This window comes from Dunckerocampus dactyliophorus, chromosome 18, assembly GCF_027744805.1.
Source record: "Dunckerocampus dactyliophorus isolate RoL2022-P2 chromosome 18, RoL_Ddac_1.1, whole genome shotgun sequence".
NCBI classification, from domain to species: Eukaryota; Metazoa; Chordata; class Actinopteri; order Syngnathiformes; family Syngnathidae; genus Dunckerocampus; species Dunckerocampus dactyliophorus.
The window spans coordinates 15,847,672-15,875,428 of record NC_072836.1 but is presented as its reverse complement, the minus strand read 5'-3'; the positions used below and the strand labels follow the sequence as shown (position 1 = coordinate 15,875,428).

General features: G+C 41.4%; 1 protein-coding gene across 4 annotated transcripts in view; it reads right to left on the bottom strand.

Annotated features, from left to right (window-relative positions):
- LOC129170918 (serine/threonine-protein kinase N2-like) overlaps window positions 1-27,757 on the bottom strand; it is a 37,108-nt gene that overhangs the window by 5,965 nt on the left and 3,386 nt on the right. Inside the window, exons 1-14 of one of the 4 annotated variants that reach the window (XM_054759066.1) lie at window positions 15,352-15,611; window positions 13,341-13,641; window positions 11,486-11,631; window positions 10,651-10,771; window positions 8,978-9,123; window positions 8,688-8,901; window positions 8,419-8,613; window positions 6,417-6,526; window positions 5,958-6,101; window positions 5,737-5,812; window positions 5,389-5,530; window positions 5,211-5,286; window positions 2,899-2,993; window positions 1,527-1,599 (exon numbers count right to left, since the gene is read on the bottom strand). In XM_054759066.1, coding sequence (XP_054615041.1) covers window positions 1,527-1,599; window positions 2,899-2,993; window positions 5,211-5,286; window positions 5,389-5,530; window positions 5,737-5,812; window positions 5,958-6,101; window positions 6,417-6,526; window positions 8,419-8,613; window positions 8,688-8,901; window positions 8,978-9,123; window positions 10,651-10,771; window positions 11,486-11,631; window positions 13,341-13,641; window positions 15,352-15,441 — 1,929 coding nt within the window. In that variant the 5' untranslated portion in view covers window positions 15,442-15,611. Of the gene's footprint in view, window positions 1-1,526; window positions 1,600-2,898; window positions 2,994-5,210; window positions 5,287-5,388; window positions 5,531-5,736; window positions 5,813-5,957; window positions 6,102-6,416; window positions 6,527-8,418; window positions 8,614-8,687; window positions 8,902-8,977; window positions 9,124-10,650; window positions 10,772-11,485; window positions 11,632-13,340; window positions 13,642-15,351; window positions 15,612-27,757 lie in introns of those variants that run through there. The other 3 variants (XM_054759064.1, XM_054759063.1, XM_054759065.1) reach the window with 3 other exon arrangements.

The window sequence follows — 27,757 nt, the reverse complement described above, 5'->3', positions numbered from 1 at the left end:
GCTGTACATTTTACCTGTATTATGACATATTTATACATTATTACTGACTTAGGGTGAATGAATTGTTGCCTGCGGAAAAAAACAGCCTATTTTTGGATATTTATTTCAAGTTATTTATTGAGCATCACCGATGTGCCATCCACTCAACTGTTTTTTGCCCCAAGGCATGATTATGATAGCATAAAGCCTTGTTTAACAGTTCATTGGTTCCAAACCCGACTGGAATAAATGATTTCCCGCAAAGTAGGACTCCCTATTTATAAATCAAATATTTTCATAGTCAGAAAATAGAAACCCTGTTTACGACCTACATAGGACTTTATTAGAGCCCTCTAGACATACAGTAACACCCCTACAGTCACCTTTACACTCGTATTACCCAAGATAGTAGATATAATCGGAGAAAATAAGCCATTTAAGACATAAATAAGACTCACGCTCGTGCGTGCTTCAATAAATGTCTCTTCTGTTGTTGTTGCTTAATTTATTAGTACATATGTTTCTTATGTTCTTATTCTTTTCTTGTGTTTTCTTTCTTTTCTTGGGAGAATGAACAGAATAAGAATTTCATTGCATAGTATAACTGCCTGTTTTACCATGCATATGACAATAAAACTCTTGAATCTTGAATAAATGTCTTCCGGATGCGTGGAGAGGAAGTGACGTCTGGGATGGATTGAGTACGGCCACAACAGTAGTCGTTGTTATTATGATTACGACAATGATGATGATTATTATTGTGCCTGTTGTGAGATAATTCTAACCTGCAATAATTGAAAGCGATCATGTCTGGTCCGTGTGTTACTAGTGACACCTAGTGGCCAGTGTAGACTACAGTTCATCAAGGTTCTTTAATCCCTTAAACTGCACTTTTATTTTAGTTCATTAAGTCTTTTTTATTCTTGAAAATGCTTCATTCAGGCCAAGAATATGTACAAATTGCTTAATATGGATATTTTTAGACTAATATGCATATTTTCGACTAATCATGTGCCACAGCCAACCACAAAACAGCGCCATTTATTAATACATTTTTGCAAAAATCGCAATTAGAGTAAGGGTACTATGTTCTAAGTGTGAAATGGGAGGGATGAGTGTACTGAATTTGACCACTGTGGTTGGAGAACCTGGTATTTATTTATCTACACTGCACAGACTGAACTCTAAACTGCAACCGGCAAAATGCAACAAAATGGAAAGCAGTGAAGCATACAAGCGTATTTAAGGGTCAAAATGCATGCTGAGGCCTGCATAAATATTCAAAGTACCTCCCGCCTCTTTCGTCCCACTATTTCAGAAGCATTGACTTTGGGGGAGCACACACCTAGCAGGTGATTCCTTTTTATTTCCAATGTTTACGTTCCCCTTTTGGATTGGCTATCAGGAATACAGGGCCACTAATCACCTTAAATGCTCAGACATGCTCATTTACATCTGACATTTGTTGACAGGCTTTGTGACATGGTATTACAAAAAAAAAAAAAAAAGTGTGTCAATCATCAAACGAGTGAATGGTGCGTTAATACCTTGCCAAAGTGCCCCCTGCCGAGCACTGCTATCAGCTTGAAATCCTGCAGGCAAACAGGGCCTCCGCTCGGTCTGAGAGAGATTACGCACAGATTACACGCAGTGCATGCAACATACTGTAATATAACGTGATGGAATGATGGAATGGGAGGCAGGCAACAATGATCGTTTATTAATCTGGTGAATCTCAGAGAGTGTGGCTTGCAAAATCCACGTTTTGAAGATATAACATTTTTTTGCATGATTAGCAAGTCAATATCAGTAGTGTCTCTTTATTTCTAACGTTTACTAAAACTGAACATTAACAGATGCACTGTACTTTCTGGACTACAAGTCGCACTTTTTTTCCTACATGTGCTGCCTTTACATAAAAATAGGGTGGTGGTTGGGTTTTTTAGCGACACCTAGTGGCCACAATAATTATTAGACTTGAGCTTGTGTGTCGCAGCACACAGCTTGAACGATACCGAGCACACTGGATGTTTTTTGCTACGGCAAATCAATTCAAATCAAGTCAAAGTTTCTTTGTACAGCACCTTACAACATCCCAATGGTGTCTAAGGTGCTTCACAAGAGTAAAAACAGGTTACAGCGAATGAGAACAGGGAAGAACAGTAATACTTTCCAATACACCTCCGCCTCAGTCTCATGTGTCTGTAAGTAATGTGCAACTATAATTGTATGATACCTGTGTGGACGGAGAAATGTGGCATTTTAGAAAGCCGGGTTGTTTAATTAGGACTTAAATTATGACTAGTTTGGAGACTGTAGCTGCTGCATGAGCCACCCGACTAACTGAATACACATGTATGATATTGAGTTTATTTAAATAAATTTTTTGAATACAAAAATGAAGTGGTGTTAAAATAAGTGTCTCGTTCGAGAAGATTCTTACATTTATTAATAAACAGGTTTTTCATTGTATCCGTATACTTAAAAAATTGACTTATTTCAGCTGCCGTAGCTTTATTTTGTCTCCTTGTTGGCGTAAACATTGCCCTCTCCGTCTGGCTTCGCTTCCTCTCTTGTGAATTTAATGCTGTTAGCTGGCAAATGTTATGTTTTTTCCCCTTCAAGATGCAACTTACACTGTGGAGCGACTTATAGTCGGGAAAATACGGTATTGCTTCATCTCTAAAGCTCAACAGCATGAATTGTGTTTGAAAACGACAAACTGTGTTTGCTTCCTGTGATTCAAAGTAATAATGACTAAAAAAAAGAGAAGATCCAACCCAGCAACATATTGTGTGCAGGGGTGAGCTTCTGGTGTCGTGCAGTGATGGCCATATTGCAACGAGATACACTCAGGAAGAGTTTCTGTGTCGACATGCAGTGTGTGTGTTTTGTGTGTTGACAGTGTGTTTTTGGCACCTGCGCAAAGAGTTCTGGGACTGTGATCTGGTTGGCCGGTCAGGAACAGGAACATCCGGCGTAGATGGGGGGGACTCAATGACTGGCGTCTGCTGCTATGGAACGTCGCAGAGCGCAGCAGAGGGGAAAAAAAGAGGAGGAGACAATGGCAGCAAAATGAAAACACGGGACTAATTAGATGGAAAATAACAACAAAAGAATGCAGGGCAGGAGGGAGACTTGGAACATCTGTAACAAGCATCACTAAAGGCTGACAAACATGCTGATGCGCCTGAAAGCCTTACTGAGTGCCTCAGTGCCAGATCCCCTGCAGACCCGCAGGCTGGATCCTCCCCTCACTCCGTCCGCTCCCCTCCACCCTCATCCCTAATTAGTTCTCTAAAAAACACTGTAATTAATCCCTAATACTCCAACCCCTCATGAACATGCCATCTGCCACAGGCCCTGTCCCGCGCCAACTCTCCCTACATGTGCTCCTCTAAATCTGTGATTTAGAGTTGGAATGTTTACTATGTGCTGAGGGCCAATAAAAACGGGCTGTGGGGAAGAAATGGCCCTCGGGATGCACTTTGGACACCAATGATGTAAGACGGGGTGTCCAAAGTGCAGCCCGGAGGCCATTTGCAACCCACGTCTGTTTTTTTTATTGGGTCCAAAATGATTAACAGTCCAAAATGATTAATTTTAACAAGGAAACTAAAAAAAAAAAAAAAAAAACAGAAAAAACGGAAACATCAGCAATAATTTTACACAAATAACATCAAAATGACAACAGAAAAAAGTTGTAATCTAACAAGACAAATTTTAAGAGAATAATGTTGTAGTATTATGAGGAAACAAAATTAAACTCTTCACACCGCAACTAACATGCAAGCGTTTTCCCTCAGAAATATAGCAACATGTACCAATACAAGTTTCATATGAACGAAATCCAACATTTCAAAGTGTTCCCATAATGCATTTTGTTTGAGAAAACCATTTCATTAGAGGAGAGCATAGAAAGCATCAAAAATGGATGCAATGCTGCTTCTGTCCACCAGAGAGAGCCAGAGGCAAAAGCAAAAAGGGGGAAGTTGACGTCTTTGCAGTGCCCCAATGAATATGTTGCTCACATGCAATGCCTTATGGGAAAGCTTTAAAATGTTGTTTTGTTTAGTTTTTTTTTATTTTAAAATTACATTAGGACATGTTTGTATACTTGTATATACACCTTTTGAGTATTAAGTTGCTGTGTGCTGAATTTAGTGCTGTTAGTAAAGCATTCTTTGAAAGATGACACCATGAGTCAGACTGTTATGTTGTTATACTGGTATATACAGTATACTGACCCCCCACTGATTTCCAGTGGGTTGACAAGCTTGTTGTGAGTGCACTGGTAGCTCGTGATTGACTCCTGTTAAAGAAAGAGCTGGTTTTTCCTCACAGTGTCGCGAGTGGCACAGTATGTAAACAATCAGTAGTTGTTCTAAAGTAAAGGAGATGCCAGGAGGTTAGAATTTAGCCATAAATGAGCCGCACCGCTATATAAGCCGCAGGGTTCAAAGTTTAAGAAAGAAGTAGCGGCTTATACACCAAAATTTACGGTACATCACAAAGCTGATATGCAGTTTTTTCTTGAAATATACATAACGTGTGTATGTGTGGCACATTCTTTCATTTTTCACAATAGTGTTAGCATAAAATGTTTATTTTCCCCAAGAGCATTTCTACTGATTTCACTGTCCTCTCCCCACTATGGATTTTGCTCCTGAGGAAAGAGAGAAATTTGGCCTTGATCAAATTAAAGCTCTCTCCTATTCCATTTAGGTCTATTAAAGCCAGGGGTCTCAAACTCAACTCAATTGGGGGCCGCTGAAATTAAGAGTCTGGGGGCCGCACCATTATTCAGTCCGGAATCCCGTTTCAATCTTAAGTGACTAACTTGTCAACAAACAGGAGGTCTGACTCACAGGATCATAAAAGAAACTGTTATAACCATCACACAGCAACTTAACACGCGACAGACAGATAATACACACACAAGGCAATTACTAGTAAAACTAGTGGAGGCTAACAAGTAACAACTACGTTAACTCTAAACAAGAAACTTTAACCACTTTTTTTTTACAAAACATGTGCCGCAAAGCATGCTGGGAAGCTGGACGCAATCCCAGCTCCTGATTAAAGCTGTCCAAATCTGGATTTGTGCTTTGTGCTTTCATTTTTCACAACCTCCTGTTTCTGAGCGATAAGATCCAAGTACAAGCAAACAGAACTGCAAAATGACAGCATTAAGACAGGTCACTTCCGTCCTTGGAGCAGTAATGACTCACCACAGCCGTACAGTCTCGAGTCTCAGTTTTGAGGGGAGAATCTGCATCCAGAGTCAGCTTCTCTACTGAGATTTCTCTGCACACACATTCACGCGCAGAAACAATTCAGTTAGGCTGAATTTGGAATATCAAACATATTCAAAGCATTCTAGCGCTACGGGCAGATTGGTTTACATACCCGGCGTTGTGCGTGAGTGTGTTGCTAGAGAAACCGGGTGTGTATGCAGGTGGGTTGCTTCCACTTGGGATGGCGTTCCTCAGCAGGCGGACCCAGGTACCGATGTCCACATTCATCTGGCGGGCACGCAGGAACGCTTTACCTGAAACAAACAATGTGGAGTATGAAGGACATACTGTACCGTTAGTACTCTAAAGTGCAGGACACTAAGCCCCAACCTCACACCAATTAATTTTCTTGATCTTCATTTTCACCCTAGATTTAAAATAACTGATAATAGTTTTCGTTGGACCTTTTGGTCAATGACACAATGGTCCAGTGACCACGTGTGAATGACGGACAGCATACCTTGCTGTTTAGAAAAGACATTCTTCTGTCTCTGAAGTCTCCGTCCCCTCTCTATTACTGGGTTAAAAAAGGTGACCTGAAAGAAAGACGACATGTTAATAACACACTGCAACTTAATGTGAAAATATAGAGGCCAAATCACTTGCACGTATTGTTTGTACAGTATTGTTTGTCCCACACAGTGAGGTCATTCCATGCACTGTTGCTGTGTACGTCGATACCTCAGCCAGCATCAGCCCTTGTGGTTCCAGGTGTAGCTTGACTCTGTGTCTTTGGTTATCCAAGAACTCCTCCAGCTTCAGGTACTTTAGAGCACACAGGGAGCGATAATCTCTCCAGTACACTGCAATCTCCATCTCCCGGGACTAATCCGAAACACAACAACAGAATGTTAACATGAGTTCCCCCCGGAATGTAACAGTTATTTACCATTTTTAATTACCTCTTAGTAATAATTTACGTTTTGTGGTTAAAGACGTTATGCTAACAAATTAGTTTGTATTGGGCTGAACCACTGAACCCCCAAGTGATTGTCCCAAATCTGTCTTAATCCGGTTGATTATTTCAGGCTGCCATTTTTAAGAAAACACAACCAACAGTACTGAGTACTATGCATTTTTAAACACAAGATGCAACACAACCATTAAAAAGGTCACACCACATGTGAGCCCCTCACTCACCCTCTCCAGCTCTACAGTGAAGCTCTGGTCCCAGGCTTGCTCTCCAACTGTTCTCCAAGCGGTCTGACCCACCACCGTGTTCTCTAGCTTCAGCACCACACTCACTTCCGCTGTAAGTTACACACAAACGTAATATAAACACAAAGCACAATGATCTGGAATGGACAAAAACTTGAATTGAATGATGTCATCAACAAATGCAGCTGAGTGAGCAACTACAGTAAATCACGCGCGTCCAAAGTGCGGCTTGGGCCTGTTTTTTATTGGCCCACAACACATAGAAAATACAATTAAAAAAGAACAACAACAACAAAAGTTGAGTACAATCTAATAATAATTAGGGCTGTCAAAAATAACACACTAAAGGCGGTAACGCATGATGTGCATTAACGCATGCATTTATGACGGTGAACGGACGTGAAGTATAAGATGTACACAGAGTACTGTACCTACGGACGTGAAGTATAAGATGTACACAGAGTACTGTACCTACGGACGTGAAGTGTAAGATGTACACAGAGTACTGTACCTACGGACGTGAAGTATAAGATGTACACAGAGTACTGTACCTACGGACGTGAAGTGTAAGATGTGTACTGTACCTACCTAAGCACATCAGCAGCGGTGATCAATTCAAACCCCACATGTGTGTCGTTAACTCGCAAAAACGTCTTTTCGTTCACCCTCGAAACAACAACTTCCTCATTCCCCACAACACTACCACGAGGTGCATTCGCTGTCACTCCGAACCGCGAACATCAACACAACAAAAGCAGGTTGTTACAAGGAGACAATTGGACGTCAGCGTGTAACAGCAACTACTAAAGTTTACTCAAGTCATCTTTTATTTTCCACACAAAACAGTGCAATGGCCAAGGTGGCCATTGATGGTCATTTATCTTTCTGTTAATAAAATAACATTTCAGATATAGTTGCAAATGGTGATTAATCATGATTAATCAATTGGTAAACTGTGATTAATCTGATAATGATTTGACAGCCCTAATAATAATACACTTCTTCGCCACCTACAGTATATGTAGAAAACGTTGCAGCATATCTAGATGGGTCATGTCAAATGTCAAAATGGACCCCAAAACCTTTGCTTTTTTTTTTTGATGCGAAAAAAGCAAGAAAAAGTTTGGACACCCCGCTCTAAAGGAGAAACTGTTCCATTAGAGGCGTGCAATTGCTACTTTCCGGAGTGATAAAAGGCTTATTCATTCAAAAAAAAAATCTGTAAAGCGCACCACAAACTGTTTGGCTTAACAACGCGTAACAAATAAAGACAATACAGTATGTCCACCCTCTTCTGTGGATTCTGGGGTTTCCACAGAGATAACATAATTTATCGATATTCACAACTGCATGCAGTATGTCCTTCAGCCAATGCCTCATGCCCCAACCCTCCACAAAAATGACTGGAAATCAGTTAAGTAGTTATTGCATAGTCCTGCTAACACATGCATAGAAATCCCCAAATAACAAAACTACGGATGGCATAAGAGTCAATTCATTAAGAATTATGCTGATTGTGTGGAATAGATGATTGATTTGCAACATATTTGCACTGTTGATCGAGTTCCAACTAGTTTGTGGTCGGTAGAAGAGCAACACAAGCTGTGGGTGTATCATTTTTTCTTTTTTTTCATGAAGTATTGAATCTTAAAATTGTTAAAGTTGTTACACTTTAAAAAAAATAAATGTATCTCTTTGGAAAACACTTTTGTGCCTTCTAAGCAATACAAAAATGCACTCAGTCAGCCAAAGGTTACTTAGACGAATTCATATTCCTACAACAAAAGAAGTACAAAATAATCATCCCCATGGTGGATGTAATTAAAGCTTTTGTCTTGGAGCTAAATGGTGAGGCAATGAGCATGTTTGTTATTTCTTGCAGTGTTTTTAGAGAGGATAATCAGAATAGATAATCACCTACGAGCTGTATCTGAAATTTCCTTCCTCTAATTATGTCATGTTTATCACTTTAGAAAACACTCACAAGACAGCTCGTCGTTCTTGCCGGGCATCTTAAGGCTCATGCTGCTGGTGCTGCGGCTATAGAGGCCACTCAGTTTAAAGGAGGAGCGGCCATCTCCAGGAGAGTAAGAGGGAAGAACCACAGGAGTCCCTCTGCTCCTGCCTGGGACAACCTCTAGCAGCCCGACACACCCCAAAAGATGCACCTGAAGAGTACCTGGTCGGAAAAGAACAGCGTCACCACTTGAAATATGAGGTGAGAATGCCACGCTTGACATACTTGGTGTCTACCTGTGAGGGGCGATGGTTTACTTAGGGTGCTGTACTGATTGTGAACATAGGGGGTGCTGTGGCGAGAGCTGAAGGCTGAGGAAGAAGCCAGCACCAGTTCCTCCTTGATTAGACAGGCTTTGGGATGGTCCTCTGGGAGCTCTAGTAGCCGCTGCTCCAGAGAGCACCTGAGCAGGTCCAAGCGTTGGGACGACTCGCTCAGACCACATTGTGCCTGCAGATCACACACAACAAACTCATCCATACCTTACTAGAGGTCAAATTCAATGCCATGAGACTGCCTCTCTGACCTCCGCCATGGCCTTTTTGTCTTGGACCTTTCCTGCACCGAGCAGTCGCAGCATGTTCTTGGCTCCCTCAGCCATGGCGTGCTCCACACGGTAGTGATGCCACAGCTCCTCCACACGCAGCTCCACCCCACACAAATCAGGTTTACCTGGGACACAGAGTGGGCTTTAGCATTATATGCAACAACAGCAACACACTCTGGACAGTTATTGAGGTTTAACTTCCACAAGATTCTTGCGTCAACTCTGCATAGCATGTGATGAGTCATAGCATTAATAGCAGTCATTAATCTGTATTCATAGGCGTACACTACAGATGCAACCAGGCACGTGCACAGCTAGACCCCTAGAGGTGCTCCAGCATCACCCCGCTGCAGCTACGTCTCCTCTGACCCGCAGCATCAGTCAGACAAGACTGGTAATTAATGTAACAAAGGAAAAAACACAAGTAAAAATACAGTAAAACGATTTTCAGCTTTAAAGAGATTCTGTAAGTCACTCTCGATTGTTATGCACAACATTGATTTACAGTGTTCCCTCGTCTAACGCGGGGGTTAGGCTCCAAAAAATACCAGTGTTATGTGAAATCCGTGTCGTAGAAGTAAACATTTTTTTCGTTTATATGTTTTTTCATTCATTAAATATTTTTTCGTTTACAGGACTGTGTTTTTTCATTTGTTTTATATATTTTTCGCTTACAGTGCATGTTTTTTTCGTTTACAGGATTTCTTTGTTTATTATGTATTTTTTGTTTACAGGATATATTTTTTTGTTCATTATATGTTTTTTTTCGTCTACAGTATATGTTTTTTCGTTTATTATGTATGTTTTAAGGCTGTGAAACCCCTCACCACACACTTTATACACTTTTCTCAGACATGAGAAAATATATCCAGTGGATATTTGGTCATAAGAATGCTGTAAATCATGTGGAATTTGAATGAACAAACATTCCCATCAACACATTTTTTTTGCTGTGTCTCAATTTGTGCACTTCCACACATTTTGAGTGTGTAAGTGTGTTCAAGTACAACCTTATCAACTTTACGCGAAGGAGATGTGTTGCTCCGCCTGAGGCAAATGGTGGTCACACCGGTTACTGACTGGTTTTCTGATCCCCCCCAATTTTGGGTTTATATTGGATTTTATTGTGGCCACCCTAAGGCGCACCTGTGCAATAGTCATGCTGTCTTGATATGCCGCGCCTGTGAGGTGGGTGGATCATCTTGGCAAAGGAGAAGCGCTCACTAACACAGATGTAGACAAATCTGTGTAGAATATTCCAGATTTTAGAGACTGCAACTTGAGGGGCAGAATGGACTCCTCCTGTGTGTTTAATTTTTGACATTTTTACTGCCTTTACTTCCTGTATCTCCAATGGTGTCTCCCTGTGTTCACCCCGACCCACCCTGCCTTGTCTCTAACCTCTCCTAAATGAGGCATAGCTCTTAGTTGATGGCCAACATCAAGGGGATGCAGGAACATCAATAAGACTCTAACCACGGAGAGCTGGAGGGCTATAATGGACAATGTGTGTGCCAGCATTGTGTGTGTGTTTAACTGGACACTGTGAGGTTCTGAAGCAAAAATTGATCCACTACTCATAAAATATGCAGTGCCACAGGTGGGTGAAAGATAAAAGGTGAGGATGAAAAAAAAAAAAGCATGATAGATACATTGGCTGTCGTCAGAGTGCTCTGTGGCCTGCATGGCCTTTCGGATCTGCATGCGGATGATGTCGATCTTGGTCTTGCTGTCCTGCAGCATCTGCTGAGCCGTCTGGAGAAGCTTCTTGTCCTGCGAAGGCGTTAAAAAGAGATCATAGAGAGAAAAAACCTTTAGAGAAAACCTGGAATAAAAACTGCATTATGTAGCGAATATGACAAATGAAAAAAAAGCGAGAAAGCATTAAACAGTGGAACTCGTTTATGTCCGCACCTGTCGGGACTGGCTGGCTGACATCGACATAAGTGGTTGTCGACATAACCGAAACAAAAAATAGCCTTTGCTTGCACATTTATGTGTGACTTTCACCAGAGGCATAAGAAGAATGCTGTGCGTCTAGACGGCCATTATGTTGCTGTTGTCGTTTCATGCTGCTTAGTGATGATAAATGACATTGTTGCACGCCGCACGGTGGCCTAGTGGTTAGCATGATGGCCACACAGTCAGCGGATTGGGAAGATCTGGGTTCGACTCTCCATTTGGGCATTTCTGTGTGAAGTTTCTCCAGGTACTCCGGTTTCTTCCAACATTCCATAGGTTAGGCTCTGCGACCAGTGGCATAGAAAATGGATGGACGGATGGACACATGTTGACATAAATGGACCGATTTTTCATAGAAATGACCCCTTTTAGTCTCAAGTCGACAAAAGTGGTCCACCATGTAAGCGTCGCCTTAAGCAGGCTCTTTTTAGTGATAAAAACACAGTGGACTGGGATTTGATGAGCTGGTCCACATAGACGTGCTGTCGACATAAGCAGGTTCCACTGTAGATAAAAGATGACTACCTTTGTAGCTCCATTGGCATAAATGGGAATCATGTTCTCTGCCCCTTGTTTGACCTTCAACTCAATGTTTAGCTGGCGTTCCAGCGCTGCGATGCGGTGCTGGTTGGCAGACGGGCGACTGACCGAACCCGGAGACTTTGGAGCATCTACAGTTAGAAGACATCAGCAGGTTAAAAACACAATAGATAGCCATAGTGAAAGAATCATCACAGCTTAACAACCTACAGTAGTGTGACAAAGTGTTTGCCCCACTCCTGATTCATTTTTTTGCATGTTTGCCACACTTAAATGTTTCAGATCACCAAACAAATTTAAATATTAGTCAATGACAACAGAACTGAACACAAAATGCAGTTTTTAAATGAAACTTTTTATTCAGGGAGAGAAAAAATCCAAACCTATATGGCCCTGTCTCAAAAAGTGATTGCATCCGCGTTAAAACACAACTTAAATGATCAGTCTGGAAAAGGTTATGAAGCCATTTCTTAAACTTTGGGACCCCAGCAAACCACAGCGAGAGCCATTCTCCACAAATGGAAAACACATGGAACATTGGTGGCGACGACTCATCCAAGAGGTCACAAAAGACCCCACAACAACATCCAAAGAACTGCAGGCCTCACTTCCCTCAGTTAAGGTCAGTGTTCATGACTCCACCATAAGAAAGACACTGGGCAAAAACGGCCTGCACGGCAGAGTTCCAAGATGAAAACCACTGCTGAACAAAAACAATATTAACGCTCGTCTCAATTTTGCCAGAAAACATCTTGATGACCCCCAAGACCTTTGGGAAAATACTCTGTGGTCTGATGAGACAAAAAGTGGTGTCAAGTGTGTGCACCAATACATCTGGCGTAAAAGTAATGCTGCATTTCAGAAAAATGGTGATAGTGATAGTAAAAAATGGTGGTAGTGTGATGGTCTGGGGCTGTTTTGCTGCTTCAGGACCTGGAAGACTTGCTGTGATAAACGGAACCATGAATTCTGCTCTCTACCAAAAACCCTGAAGGAGAATGTCCGTCCATCTGTTCTTGACCTCAAGGTGAAACCAACTTGTGTTCTGCAGCAGGACAATGATCCAAAACACACCAGCAAGTCCACCTCTGAATGGCTGAAGAAAAACAAAATGAAGACTTTGGAGTGGCCTAGTCAAAGTCCTGACCTGAATCCTGTTGAGATGCTGTGGCATGACCTTAAAAAGGCGCTTCATGCTGGAAAACCCTCCAATGTGGCTGAATTACAACAATTCTGCAAAGATGAGTGGGCCAGAATTCCTCCACAGCGCTGTAAGAGACTCATTGCAAGTTATCACAAACGCTTGATTGCAGTTGTTGCTGCTAAGGGTGGCCCAGCCAGTTATTAGGTTTAGGGGGAAATCACTTTTTCACACAGGGCCATGTAGGGTTGGATTTTTTTCTCCCTTAATAATAAAAGGTTTCATTTAAAAGCACAATTTTGTGTTCAGTTGTGTTGCCATTGACTAATATTTTAATTTGTTTGATAGGTTGTTAAATTCAGTGTTTGGCCGAAATATTGGGTAAAAAACCACCACTAAAGTCATACAAAAACCCTTCAGTTCCAACACTTATTCGAAAAACAGGACAAGCCTCAATGTTGGTGTCAAAATCAGACCACGAGAAAAGAAAAAGACTGTACAAAGAAGATTCAGGCAATATTGACTGCACGAGCTAGCTGAAATCATCAGTGTCCGCTACAATTTCCCTACTCCTTCATAAGATAGTTGTCTTGTTGTAATTCTTCTTATTTATAACAAATTTTGGGGTGGTAGGCCTGCAGTGTTTGACATTCCTGGTCTAGAGCGTGTGTGTGGTTTTACCCCAACAGACACTGTTACCTTCATTCTCATTGTGACCTTTGACAACAATGTGTGCGTCCAGCTCCTGCAGCTGGGCGTGGAGATATTCCAGCTTGCGTTTGGAGCTCCGGAGCTGCGAGTCCACCTGTTGGGCATTTCTCTTGTCGGTGGTGGCCCTGCGTAAATTCTCTGCGCCTTCCTTGATCTTCAGCTCCTTGCGGATCTCCCTGCGGATCCTCTCGCGGTGCTCATCCAGGCGTTGCTGCACGCTGGAGTCTGACAGGTCAGAGTTCTGGTCCAAGCCGAGTTGCTGCAGCACTGACAGCCCGCCTGGATCACCCTGGAGTGGCAGAAAAAAGCACAAGAAGTATGGGATGAATAATAGTGTCGATATACAGTAAGGCAATACAGTTAGCATTTTGTCTCTGATGGTGGCTGCACACAAAGCTGGCCATCCTCCAAAGTTCTGCGAGAGGATGGATCCACCACCTCAGTGCTAATGAGGTAGCATCCTTAAAAGCCCTTTGAGTACCTTGAAGGTCGAAGGGCGCAATATAAATGCAGCCCTTTTACCATTTACTTTAAGAGCGTAAACAGCTGAGTGCCAACATCAGCGCTCCTATGATCAACACTAACACGATTACAGCAGCTTAGAAGAGTAGGGATAGAGATTTTAATCAGTCAGGATCTCGTCTGCTTCTGTTAGACGAAAATGCAACATGGGTGTGTGATGAGAGGACAAACGAACACTTCTGGTTCATTGTTGATTAGTCGAGTCAAAGTTGAGCGCATAAATACTGTGCTGTACTGTCCTCGAGTCAGAGAGAGGAAACGGTAGCTCTTTGTTTCGCAGGAGATAATCAGAGATAATCAGAGTTTGTTAACACCACTGGAAATCACAGGAGGTCATTAGCCAATGCAACAGTCTGACTCACGGTGTCATCTTACAAAAGAACACTAAACTCATCACACAGCAACTCAACACTCAAAAGGTAGCTAGGAAATAGAAAATTAAATAGAGTTTTTCCATAATGCATTGCGTCTGAGCAAAGCATTCATTGGTGCCTGTCCGCTGCAATGATGTCAACCTCCATCTGGGCTCCTCTGGCTCCCTCCGGTGGACACAGACAGCACTGCAGCACCATCCTTCCATTTTCTATGTCGCCGTGTTTTTTTTGGTCAATATCCAGACAACACTTTTTGATTCAAAATCAGAAATATTGTGATTGATTGCGATTTTTATTTAAGTGCAATTTTTGCTAAAAGAGTCAATTTTATTTTCATTGGGGTGTTTCTGTCCTTGTTTGTTTGTTCAATTGGTTTTACTTAAAAGCTCTTGACATTCCAGTTACAACGTTATATACTCTTGAGAAATTCAAAGTTGCTTTTGATACTGTGTACTCACAGTATTATGCCATATATTATCATTACATTCATCAAAAAAATGTTGACAACAATATTGTTTATTAATTTGTGTGACAATTATCGTCAAGCAAAATTTGTTTAAATTGTCCATAGGTATGAATGTGAGTGGGCATTATTGGTTGTCTATATGTGCCCTGCGATTGACCGGCGTCCAGTCCAGGGTGTACCCCGCCTCTTGCCCAAAGTCAGCTGGGCTAGGCTCCAGCATACTCCCGCGACCCTAGTGAGGATAAGCGGCATAGAAAATGAATGGATGGATGTATTGGCTATCATGAAATGGTGCCTACTGTTGTAAATGGTGAGTGTATAGTATATTCCATGCTGCCAACCCCTGCAGTGATACAATAAAAGACAGGAAGGGAGAGTTTGTGCTGTGACGCACTCCCCTTCAACACAATAAAAAAAAGTCATCGCTGGAGTTTTCGAACAAAGACACTCAGAAGTGGCGAGGAACCCAAAACAAGCAGTCAGTGGCAGAAAAGAACAAAGAATCACAAGTGATTCAAATGTTTTTTGTTTCCTCTCAAAATAAGTGAATGAGGAAGCGGCGAGGGCAATGCGGCCATGTTCAATGTCAGAGGAACAACAAGAAGGTGGCCATGTTGAGAGGTGAAAAGTTGCCTACCGAAGGTTCTGAGTCCTTCTGTTCAGTGTGTGCAAGGTCATCCATGGGTTGATCCCCCAAATAGTCCTCTAGTGCATCCTCACTGGCCATGTTTGGCCTCGGGCTTTGCACCCCTCCCCTCAGCACTCACTCAGCAGCCGCATACACAACTATTACAAGCCTCCTAAAATCCAGGATGGATTTACACTGAAAAGCCTGCCTAAATCCAAAGCAAGTGAACGGGGTGGAGAGAGAACAGTGTAGACCTCGCTACTTCCTGTTCTGCTCTTTTGCCAGATAGAAACCGAGGCGTCATGCAACACACACACACACATACACACACACACACAGTTGTGTAAGTGAGAGAGCTCACAGTCACCCAAGCTTCCTGTTACTATCCAAAGCAGAGAGGAGAAATACTTTGATATAATGTGGTCATAGTAAACCGCTGCTTCACTACCTTTTCTCTGCCTGGCAGCGCTTCAACGAGCGTTCGTTCTTACACCCTACTCTACAAAATGTGTTCAAAACTGCGCAAAACCCAAGTTTTCACATAAATTCATTAACAAACTGACAGACCATACTGTATGCTTTGTCTTTCAGCCACTGCATACTTAAAAGCATGGTCATGCATTGCACTGAGAATACCAACAAAGGGCAAACCCTTTCCGCTGACCTTCTACTAAAAAGGACTTGACATTTGAGCTGATTTTGTGCTGTAGGCATCAATAATTACAAAAAAAAAAAAAAAGCAGAGTTGTGTCAAATTTCTCCGGTGATGGTGTTGTGAGGATTTGATTTTTTTCAGCTGTGCGTTGGGGTTTGTGGAAGCCAGCGACGGGCATTCAGCGGAGGCAGGTGAGGCCTGCCACCTGTCATAAAAAAGAAAAAACAGTAACATAAAATAAATATATTTTTGTTGTAAAGATTTCAATATAATATATTATCCATCCATTCATCCATCCATTTTCTATACCGCTTCTCCTCATTAGGGTCGTGGGATACACCCTCGACTGGTCGCCAGCCAATCGCAGGGCACATATAGACAAACAACCATTCATACTCACATTCATACCTATGGACAATTTAGAGTCGCCAATTAACCTAACATGCATGTTTTTGGAATGTGGGAGGAAACCGGAGTACCCGGAGAAAACCCAAGCAAGGGGAGAACATGCAAACTCCACACAGAAATGCCCACCGGAGATCCGAAACCAGGTCTTCCAGATCTCCAGACTGTGTGGCCAACATGCTAACCACTAGACCACCACTAGGACCTATAATACATCATACAAATTATAAATAAAGTATATACAGTAATCTCTCGTGTATCGCGATTAATGGGTTCCAGACCCGAGCGTGTGAAGTGAATTTCAAAGAAATAGGATTACTTATTCATAAATAGAATGTTTTTGTAATGAGAGCATATAAAACCTGTTTAGAACCTTCTAAATATGGGTTTTAACATGATTAGACATGACATAACACCCCTATAGTCACCTTTACACTCATATTACTCAATATAGTAGACATAATAAGAGAAAATAAGCCATTTAAGATATGAATAAGACTTGTGCTTGTGTGTGTTCCTATAAATGCGTTCCCTACGGGACCTGATAGAAAGGTGGACAGAAAGTGACGTCAGGAGTTCAGAGTTTGCGTGGGTAACAGCTGCGAAAGTAGCACTGAAAGAAGTACTATCATTGCACCTGTTGTGAGATCATTCAAACCTGCAATAAAAGTTTGATGCTTATGTGTCTCACCGAGCATTATGGTAACATTACTGACACCTAGTGACCAGTGTAAATACTACATACCAATCACAGCATCTTTGAATGAGTCTTCTGAATGCCTTATATATGTATTTTAGTTCATTTAGCCATTGATATGCTTGAAAATGGTTAATTTAGGCAAAGAATAGGTCACATCTGCTTAAATAAGCATACTTTTTGACTAATAATAGGCAGTATTCAACCACAAAACAGCATGATTCATTAATTAAAACATTTTTGAAAAACCGCGACCGAGCGAAACCCTGGAATTCGAAGCGCTAAGTGGCGAGGGACGACTGAACATGTACTGTATTGTCTGTGTGATTCCCATCATTTTGAACATTTTCTTAAAATGACAATTTTGAGCAGATTTTGGCTTTTATAGCCTGTGGTCTTAAACTTTTGATCAGGTGATAAACCTAGTTCAGTTTTTTTTTTTAATTCCAAATGTTTTTTGTCTCACTCCCCCTTCCTGCATTTGCATATCGTGGCTCTACTTAAACCCTCATTAGGATCCAAATGAGCAAATTCTAGCAATTTTTCAACTGGTCTTAAGATTTTTATCAGGTCTGTATCATCCAAGTTGCCATTTTTCAGTGTGTGGTCCTTGGGGGAAAAAGTCTGAACGCCCCTGCCATAGACTGACAAGGATGAACCAAAATAATGAGGAAATATTATCATAAAGCAGTAATCAGCCATCCATTCTATATTAACTACGTCTTCATTAGGGTCACGGTTGAGCTGGAGAACTATCCCGACAGACTCTGGCCGAGAAACGGAGGTTCAAACCCTCAAACTCCACTGTGCAGCTGGAGCAGGGTACCCTCCTGGTTGGCACTAAAGCCAACTGCCTTCACTAAAAAGGTCTGGTTTTCATTCAGCCATTATGCTGTAATTATAAGTGAAATCTGCCAACAGCTTTTCTGGGTGTGTTTTGCTCCGTCTCGTCTGCAGTGCTATCGTAAGCGACAACATCAGTTAAGAGGGATAATCGTCTGCATCATAAAATGGACCTCTTATCCCCTTCAGCTCCTTTGCACTCATCATTTTTAATCTGCTTTCCATGTCCATTAGCATCACGTCTTCTCCTGTATACCCTCACATCGTAGGCGCACTGTGTCCCCCATACAGTAGGTGACTTTTAAAGTCACTACAGTCATTTTTCTTCCAGACACACCAAAATCTCCCGTGGATCTCGTCACATGATTTGTGCAACATTTGTGAGAGGGCGGGATAGTTCAATGTTTTGGATTTGAAGGCGCAGGACAGGAAACGTCCATGAGTGAAGACTAAGGGTGGGGGAAATAATCGATTCTTAGATGCATCGCGATGCGGGTCATTGACGATTATTAATCGATTCGTAAATGTCAATAATCGATGCTGACGAAACAAAAACAACAAAAAAAAACGGAACAAAAATACGGAAAGCGGAAGTGCCGCCCGGACAGTTTATGGTGGTGCACTTCAGTGTATGACACTACCAGAATGGCTAGAGTGTAAACTCTGACCCGCACCCGCTGGATTTAACATACGTACCGCGCACAACCTCCAAGGACCACTGTGCTCGTGTTGTACTATTTTTGGCCTTTTGGACACTTTTTCCAAATGAATAGACCAAAGTCAACACACGGTATACTTGTATATAGAGAAGAAAGTGAGAACAAGTTGTATCACATGACTGACAGTCCACTGTCACCAAACCCTCACTTGTTGCCAAAGTGAATTGTTTCCTTTCTTTTTTCACAGTTAAGACATGTTGAAAAGTTAATCCTGTTCAGAGTCACGGTTGAGCCGAAGCCGATCCCGTCTGACTTTGGGCAAGAGGTGAGACGCTAGTCAATGACATGCACACAGTAAATAGAAAAACAACCATTCACTGTCTGATGGTGCTTACTGACGCATAAAGAAAAGTGCTGTCTGTTGAATTTAAATTAAAAGGCCTTTTTTTTTTTTCCCCCTCCGGGCTGTTCAGCACCTTCAGTTATTATAGTCCCGGTCATTCAAAGTCTGGCGACGAATCCCGCTTCCATGCAAAAAACACAGCAAAAATACCAAAAATAGATACGTGTTTAAGAAAGTGCATTGCAAACTACCCAGCATGCTTTGCGGCAGGAAGAGATGGGTGTCGCTTTGACGCGTGTTTGTGCGTAGACATTTGTGTGCCCACATGTTGCAATTGCGTGTGTTACGTGTGTGCTGACTTGTGGCGCTGTTTTTGTTAGCATATAAAATGATGTCCAAGTCAGATATCAGTTGCTGCTGTTGGCTGTTTGCTGTGTGGTTTGCTACAACAGGATTCAATGTTGCTAGTGACTTTTTCGATGTTTTTTTTTTTTTTTAACTCATTCAATCCCAGCCATTTTTCAAAAAAACAACCCCTTCAGCACCGGCCATTTTAGACGATTTTGACAGATTTTTCAAGGGACACAGAATATTGTGTCCTAGGGCTATATACTGTCTGGTGTGTGTCTTATCAAACATTACAGTAACATGATTGACACCCAACCAGTGTAGAATCTTACAAATCTTCATCTTTGAATGTGTTTTTTTATTGCGTCTTCTATTGATGTTTAGTTGATTTAGCCATCTTTATGCTTGAAAATGCTTAATTTAGGCAAAAATATGTATAATTTGCTTAAATATGCATATTTTTCACTGATAATTGGCCGTATTCACCCACGAAACATCATGATTTAGTTCATATATTTAATATATTTTTGAAAAAACGTGATCAAGTGAAGCCTCAAAATTCAAACCGCGAAGTGGCGCGGGACGACCGCATTCATTTCTCCCCTTCGTGTGTTTAATAATTTAAATATTACATTTTATTCCTAGCCCAAAATGGTTCTTGCTCCTACTGCACATTATTTCTGAAGCTTCTTTCCCGTGCATGACAGAAAAAGGTTAAGTATGTGTTCTGCGGAGCTTTTCCCACCAGGGGTTTTAGCGGCCTTATTCCTCAGGAGCCTGAACAGAGCGACTGTTTGTTACCGCCAAGTGGACAAAGGACAAAGCCGGGAACACAAACACATAAGCGTTTGCTGGATTCTCTTGAGAAGATCGACCGCTGCACAAAGATGCCATTCATGCTGTTGTGCTCCTCCCCAGGTGTGGAGCGGAGTCTGCAGGAACACACACACACACACACACACACACACACACACACATGCGCGCACGCAGAGACAGACAGATGTGCATTCACACTGTCACCATATTATAACACAGTCCTTTTCCTGTTGACCCAGACAGGCAATCATCTTACCCTATGCATGTGATGTATTGGGCAGTATAAGACATGTGCATCCCGCCATGTTGCACAAGTAAAAACAGCAAGAGCAGATTGAGCAACATCGTTTTCTCTGGAATATTGAGGATTTTAGGGATTACTGTGGGGAAACACACACAGTCCAAGGTTCTGTAAGCGGTTAACTCATTCATAGAGGGCCTGAGTGTACTGCTAGGAGTGTTGCTGCTCCACACTAGCTTATTGTGACATTTCTGTTCTCCACGTTTGCAAGGTTGGCAGTGTACTGCCTTTGATTTGTGACTTTTAGAAGGAAATCAACACTTGATGCAGCCGTGGAGGAGATAAGAGATAATCACATTTCAGCTTTATTGACCGCTGCTCCGCTTCCCACCATCCATTTTTGTTACACCCCCACTGCTTGATAAATGCCCACATTATTCCAACTGCTTACTCCGCATTATTCAGCAATTTCATCATTGAGGATGTCACTAAATGAGGGTGACCATACTTTTTTATCCAAAAAGAAGGTGTGTGTCCCATTACATCCGGCGTAAAATAACTCCAAATTTCAGAAAAAGAACATCATACCAACGGTAAAATATGGTGGTGGTAGTGTGATGGTCTGGGGTTGTTTTGCTGCTTCAGGACGTGGAAGACTTTCTGTGATAAATGGAACCATGAATTCTGTTGTCTACCAAAAATCCTGAAGGAGAATGTACGGCCATCTGTTGGTGATCTCAAGCTGAAACCAACTTGGGCTCTGCAGCAGGACAATGATCCAAAACACACCAGCAAGTCCACCTCTGAATGGCTGAAGAAAAACAAAATGAAGACTTTGGAGTGGCCTAGTCCAAGTCCTGACCTGAATCCTTTTGAGATGCTGTGGCATGACCTTAAAAAGGCGCTTCATGCTGGAAAACCCTCCATTGTGGCTGAATTACAACAATTCTGCAAAGATGAGTGGGCCAAAATTTCTTAACAACGCTGTAAGAGACTCATTGCAAGTTATCACAAACGCTTGAGTGCAGTTGTTGCTGCTAAGGGTGGCCCAACCAGTTATTAGGTTTATTAGGGGGTAATCACTTTTTCACACAGGACGATGTAGGTTTCTCCCTAAAGAATAAAAATGTTCATTTAAAAACTGCATTTTGTGTTCGGTTCTGTTGTCACTGAGTAATATTTAAATTTGCTTGATGATATGCAACATTTAAGTGTGACAAACATGCAAAAAACAAAGAAATCAAGTGTATGTGTGTGTGTATATGTATTGTATAAAGTATGTAAAAACAACACTTAGTGTTATTATTAGTTATTAGTATCAACATATACCGGTAAGCATTTTCTCTTTATATTCTGCCCTTTTCCTCTATTTTCTCCATTTTTGTTGTTGTTTTTTTGTTTTATTTCTACAATGTGCCACAGGCTTCTTCTTACCCAACAGAATGGACTTACTCTCTATTTATAGCCGAGAAGAACTATTGGGCCATTAAAACTTAATCAAAAGGGTGGCTTTCTGTCACCCAGCAGCACCAGGCAGAATGTGTGTGACAGAGGTGATGCATCAGTGATGACCAAAAGGAGTTGAAAATGAGACGTGGGCGTGTCATAAAAGAGTTTGAAAGTGCAAGAAATGAGAGCACGTGCAGATAACGTGGCACATTAAAGCAACGTGCTAAGTAGAAAATAACCATCGCTTCAGGCCACATTTCTGTACACCTGCATTAAGATGCATGTTGGATTTTCCCTTCAGAGACTTCAGGCAGATGAGTGAGAAAACAGTCTCCTTGGTGTCAAACTCTGCACATGCATTACTGTACAATCGCATGCAGTTATTGACACACTGTAGTTAAGGAGAGCAAGATTGCATATTTTGGTGCAGCAGTCATGCAATATTAATTTGTTAACAGTGCTTAAATTTATAGGCCACCACCCAGTGTAAGGTTTATGCCACAGTTGCCAGAAATTAACAGGTAATTGCTGTATTACTAATTATTATTTTTTTGTACGTGTAATGGTTAATATACTAACCTCGGGTTGCGTCATTATTCAAACCACATCATACTCTAATAGAAATCATGTCAATCCAATTAATCTGTTCTGGATACTCAAAGATCTGAACACAAAACACTTTTTATATTTACAATTATAGATTTACATGCAGAAAACAACTCAAAATGCACATAAATGAGGAATGAAATGGCTAAATTAAGGTTTAAGGTCGCTTTTATCTTGTTTGAAGACGTCATCTTTGCTTTACTCTGTAGTTCTTGGTTAAGTGAGGCCACGAGCTTTTGCTTTTCTTATTGATCACGGCTGCAAAGTACCGCACAATGGATACAAACTAAGTTGCAACTGCCAGCACTTGGAGAAACACTATTGAATTCAAGAAACTCACAGCAAAACACGCATGTTCGAGTTTGAGTCTTGCAGACATTAGTTCAAGACTAAAAAGAAACACTGTTTTTAATGAAGTGCTCATGTGAAAGCCTTTTTGAAGAGTTACAGGATCAAGATAAATCACCAGGTAGCCACAAAGACATTAAGTCAGTTCAAACTAACAGCCACATCTTTATAGAACTTCCTCCTGTCTGGACTTTCCCTGTGCAGACACTGTATCCTATTCATAGAAGGCCATTTATCCTCCTTCAGTTACCACTCTCATGGTTTCCTACACATTGTTTGGTAGTAGATTAAATAAAATCACAATGGCACCAGGCTGCTATTTGTGCTTCAGTATCCCACTGTCTCCAAAAACAAGTACAGGACAACAATGGTAGCAGTTTGGGTTACATTTTCAAAGGTTGCTGTGTTGTTATTGTGCTATACTCCTACTACAAACTCTGGCTGGTCCTTGCCAAAAGGTAATAATAGCTTTTTAGCTCATTCCAGTTTGTGTTTTGGCCTCTGGGCCCAAGCAGGACAGACAGGTTAGTTGATGATGGAGCCTCAGGTCTGTGCTGTTTTTAAACCCAACACCACCGTTGCAGCAAAACAACCAGGCTATCACATGACCCCAGTACTGTGGCGGGAGAACTCATTTCACATGCATCAGGTGTAACCACAACCAGGTCACCCATCCATGGTTTCTCTCAAGGCTGGTTCATGCTGACTATATGATGCTCACAGTAGTGCCATGACACATTCTGAGAGGTCATGACACACATCCTACTGGCTATAGTTGTCCACTGGCTTGCACTCGCCTCACAAGTCGTGTTTCAACCGCACACACTTGCATGTCAAAGTTAATGTTTACTGTGAGCCGACACCTCCATGTCAAAAGCTTTTTGGAGCCTGTTTATGTTGTTATTTGTTATTGCAGTGTAGCAGGCGTTAGTAATACAGTAGTTATCTCGCATAACATAAACCTCCTCTTACGTAAATTCCACTGAACGTAAAGAATTTATGTAAAGTTTTTGCATCGTATTACGGAAGAAATTCCATATAATGTAAAGCGTCAAGCCGGTGCAAGTTTTTTTGTTTTTTTGCAATCAACTTTATTTATGCCTCAAGTCGGTGCAAGTTCAGACTAACACTTGGTGACGCCTTCTGACGCTTCACGCTCTCATTGGCTGATTTTTGGGGCACCGCCTCCGCTCTCATCTCATTGGCTGATTGTCGGGGCACCGCCTCCGCTCTCATCTCATTGGTTGATTATCGGGGCACCGCCTACACTCTCATCTCATTGGCTGACTAAGACAGCACGTTTGTGTGAGAGACAGGCTTCTCCCTTCAACCTCCTTCATCTTCGCAGTCGCCCTTAAACTAACTTAAACAATTAAGTTAAGTTACAAATTAAAATTTTGCACACAGCATTATCTTGTAGTGCGTGTGCGTTTGTCTCTGAGACCAGATGACTCTTAGACTCTTTAAGGCTAGTCCTCCTCTCCTTCCTGCCTCCACTTGTGTGCTACTGAACAAGACATGTCGTGAACGGTAAGATTGTTTTTGTTTTTCAGTTTTATTCATTTACAGTAATCTTATTTATTACCTTATTTTATATTGGAATGTTACTGTACTATGTTTATGCTAAGGTTTTCTTATATTTTCCCACCATAAATGGTGGACTTTGAATATTTTGAAGTGTTAAAGGGGTGAGTTTGGGAATATCTTGGAACGGATTGGGCTATTTACATGTATTTTACGATTATTTACGTTGTAGGGTGTCTACTGTATTTAGGGCTGTCAAAAATAACTCGTTAACAGCGGTCATTAATTCATTAATTGTTAAATTTTTCATGTAATTAACGCATGCGCACCACAGCAAGCACGCCTCTCTGTTATGATGGTGGACGGTGGTACAGTGGCGCATCCCCACACAGTCACACGGAGTCTGATGCCCTAAACAACTTCTTCCGTGTCACTTAGTCAATTTATTGACTATATGTACAGGTCCAAATTGTACGGTGTCTGGGTCCGGACTTGGACCGCGGTCCACCAGTTAGTGATACCTGCTTTAGAGTGTCACAAATTTTTAGGGCTTTTTTTTGGGTGCGAACATGGCTGGCAGTCAATGGGTTAAGGTTACTTTTATCTTCATTGAAGACATGACTGTTCCCAAAGACACAATGTGGCAGCGAGACAGCACACAGGCACCAGAGTTATTTCTTAAATTAAAAAGTCTTTACCTTCTTTAGTAATGGCACTTGAAACTTTCTTTGTCTCTGTTTTGGGTTACTAAGGTGAGAAACACTATTGAATAACTCATAGTAAAACAGGAAAGCGGTGCCCGTGTGGTGTCTCGGTGCCACAACATGTCTTTGGGAATAGTCCCGTCAAGAATCACGTCTTCATTGAAGGTAATAGTAACATTAATTGTTTATGTGTACCTTTCAGGCTACACATTTATATGTGTTTATATGCATTTTGAATTTTTTTCTGCACGCTAACGATAACTGTAAAAATAAAAAAACATTTTTCGTGTTGACATTTTTGGCTTTCTGGATGCAGTGAAATGGATTTATGTTATTTCTTTTTTGGAAAAATTGATTCGGTTAGCGTCAGTTTCATTTAAATCAGACCTTCTGTTACGAATTAATGATGCTAACCAAGGTTCCTCTGACCAGTTGTTCGTCAGTAAGACTGACAAACAACTGGTGAGGGGTAGGAACATAAAGGAGTAGCTACTAATATGAAATACAGGCCCTAATTAAGGATCTTAACTTTGACTTTTTCGATTTTCGAAGCTATCATCTCTCCTCGCTCGCATAACCTAACAAGGTCGACTGCACTTTATGCCAAAAGCACACATTTAATTTAATTAATGCATGCCTAAATGCATCAATGCATGGAAGCTATAAAGCAAGCCATATACTGTATGCTTGTTATCAGTACTTACAAAGCAGAAAGATACTTTTGGGGTCCATACTAATGACCCAATCAAGTCTACACCCTCTCAATGTTGCTGTGGCAGCTGGAGACATTGGACTGTGAGTGTGAGCCAAGTCATCACAGTGTACTGCATTACAACACATGGGAGACAATCAGCTGGGTTTGATGAGGAGCCCTCTCAGAAGTCTTGCGAGGCCATTAAAGAAAATGGAAGAGGTCGCCTCCATTCTGCCGTATGATCAATACAAAAGTAATTTGGCTGCTCTTCTCCACCCAGGAAAGAAGCAGCGGCAGCTCCTCTCCCATGCAGAGCTCTTACAGTTTAAAACCCAAAAGAAATAAACAATTCATGAGCGAGGCTGCCGACTGTGGAGCTTCCCCAAAGTGAATGTTACGTTATCAGCTCAGCACAGCGCTCGTGTCCTCGCCAGGAAGCTTGATTTACACCCCTGAAGTCATCCGAAGCAGGAGGGCCAAAAAGATAAACAGGCTACAAGCAAACTAAATGGGGAAAAATAGTTAAGGCACACTCATAGTGCGTCTGTGAATATGAAATATGTGTTTTTAACTGAAGAAATAAGTTATTGTGTGACCTGCACTTTATTAGGTACACCTTCAACTGCACACCTGCACGTTATTATTTCTTTTGTACTAAAACTGAAATAACTCAAACTCGACTGAAAGGTTTTTAGTTTTCGTCGACTAAAACTAGACTAAAATGGGTTTTTGTTTTCGTCAACTACAAGTATATACATATACACATACAACTATACAACATATAGAACTGACTAAAATGTGACTAACAAGCATTTTCGTCCAAAAGACTAAGACTACAACTAAAAATAAAACGGATGCCAAAAACAACGCTGGTAAAGGGCTGGATGGCAGCGCCATCATTTCTATAATGAAATCACATTAGCCCTTGCCCTGTCGCTGGCAATTTTATTTTTGCACTTTTCAAATGCCTCAGTGATAGGAACAAGCACCGGGCACCAGGCTTCGTCGCGATGCTAGCTTGTCCGGTGGGTGATAAGGTTTGATGTGTTGAAACTCAAATGTTTTTTTTTTTCCTCCTCATCGAGGAATGTTGCACAGCATTTGGCAAAATGTCTTCCTCTCAAACAGTGAGAAGTCCCACGCGATCGACGCCAGGTTTGCTTACAATTGAGATCAGGGGAAGTTACAACAGGCTGGGTTACAAGTCACGGAAAAAGAGCACTTGATTTTCTCACTCTAAGCCACAGTATGGGTAATCCCTGTGTCACTGGAGCTTTTTTTGTTGTTTTTAATCGGTTATTGGAAGTATTTTTTAAAGTTTAACATCATAATTCCTTATATTGGCTGGATATTTATATTACTGTATATTATATTTATTTTACGTATCTGTTATTTATTTTTCTTATTTACTGATTTATTTTAGCATCATTTTTTTTTTTCATCAATGCATCTTGGTACACATGCGGTTTTGTTTCTCTCTCTAGAAAATGGTGATTTAAAGACAGCAAATGAAAAAGTAATTACTGAAACATGGATTAGCTCTTCTTCCTTCTACTTCTTTTCGAACATGTTGAATTGTGTAAGTGTAAACCTGTGACGTTGCAAAAGTAACTTGTACTGCATGTTTGAAACGAATAAAACCTTTACCATTATTATAGTCTGATGCAGCGCAGGGAGGTGTTGTAAAGATGATAAACCTCATATCTTATCTCATTCCGTTGGTGTTACGATATCAACTATTGTATTGGATGTCATCAGACTGTGCGGGTGTATCTGAAGTTGCGCGTCACGTATATACACTGTGACGATGAGGGTGTCAAACTGAGTGAGGCCTCACGCAAGTGGGATCACGCGACCTCAATCAGCACAACCAAGAGTCACGATCCACTAACACAGCAAGTTCAACCCATCACCATTACCACTGTGCCCTCTTGATCTCCATCTGCCGTCGCTCAATGCATGCCTGCTGGTCCGCAGTCACCATGATGACAGTATCACTGAATACATTAGAGTGGGCAGAAAACCATCCACTGCAGCACAGGAATGCTCAACAATGCTGGTTTCAATAATTATGCCTCTTCCA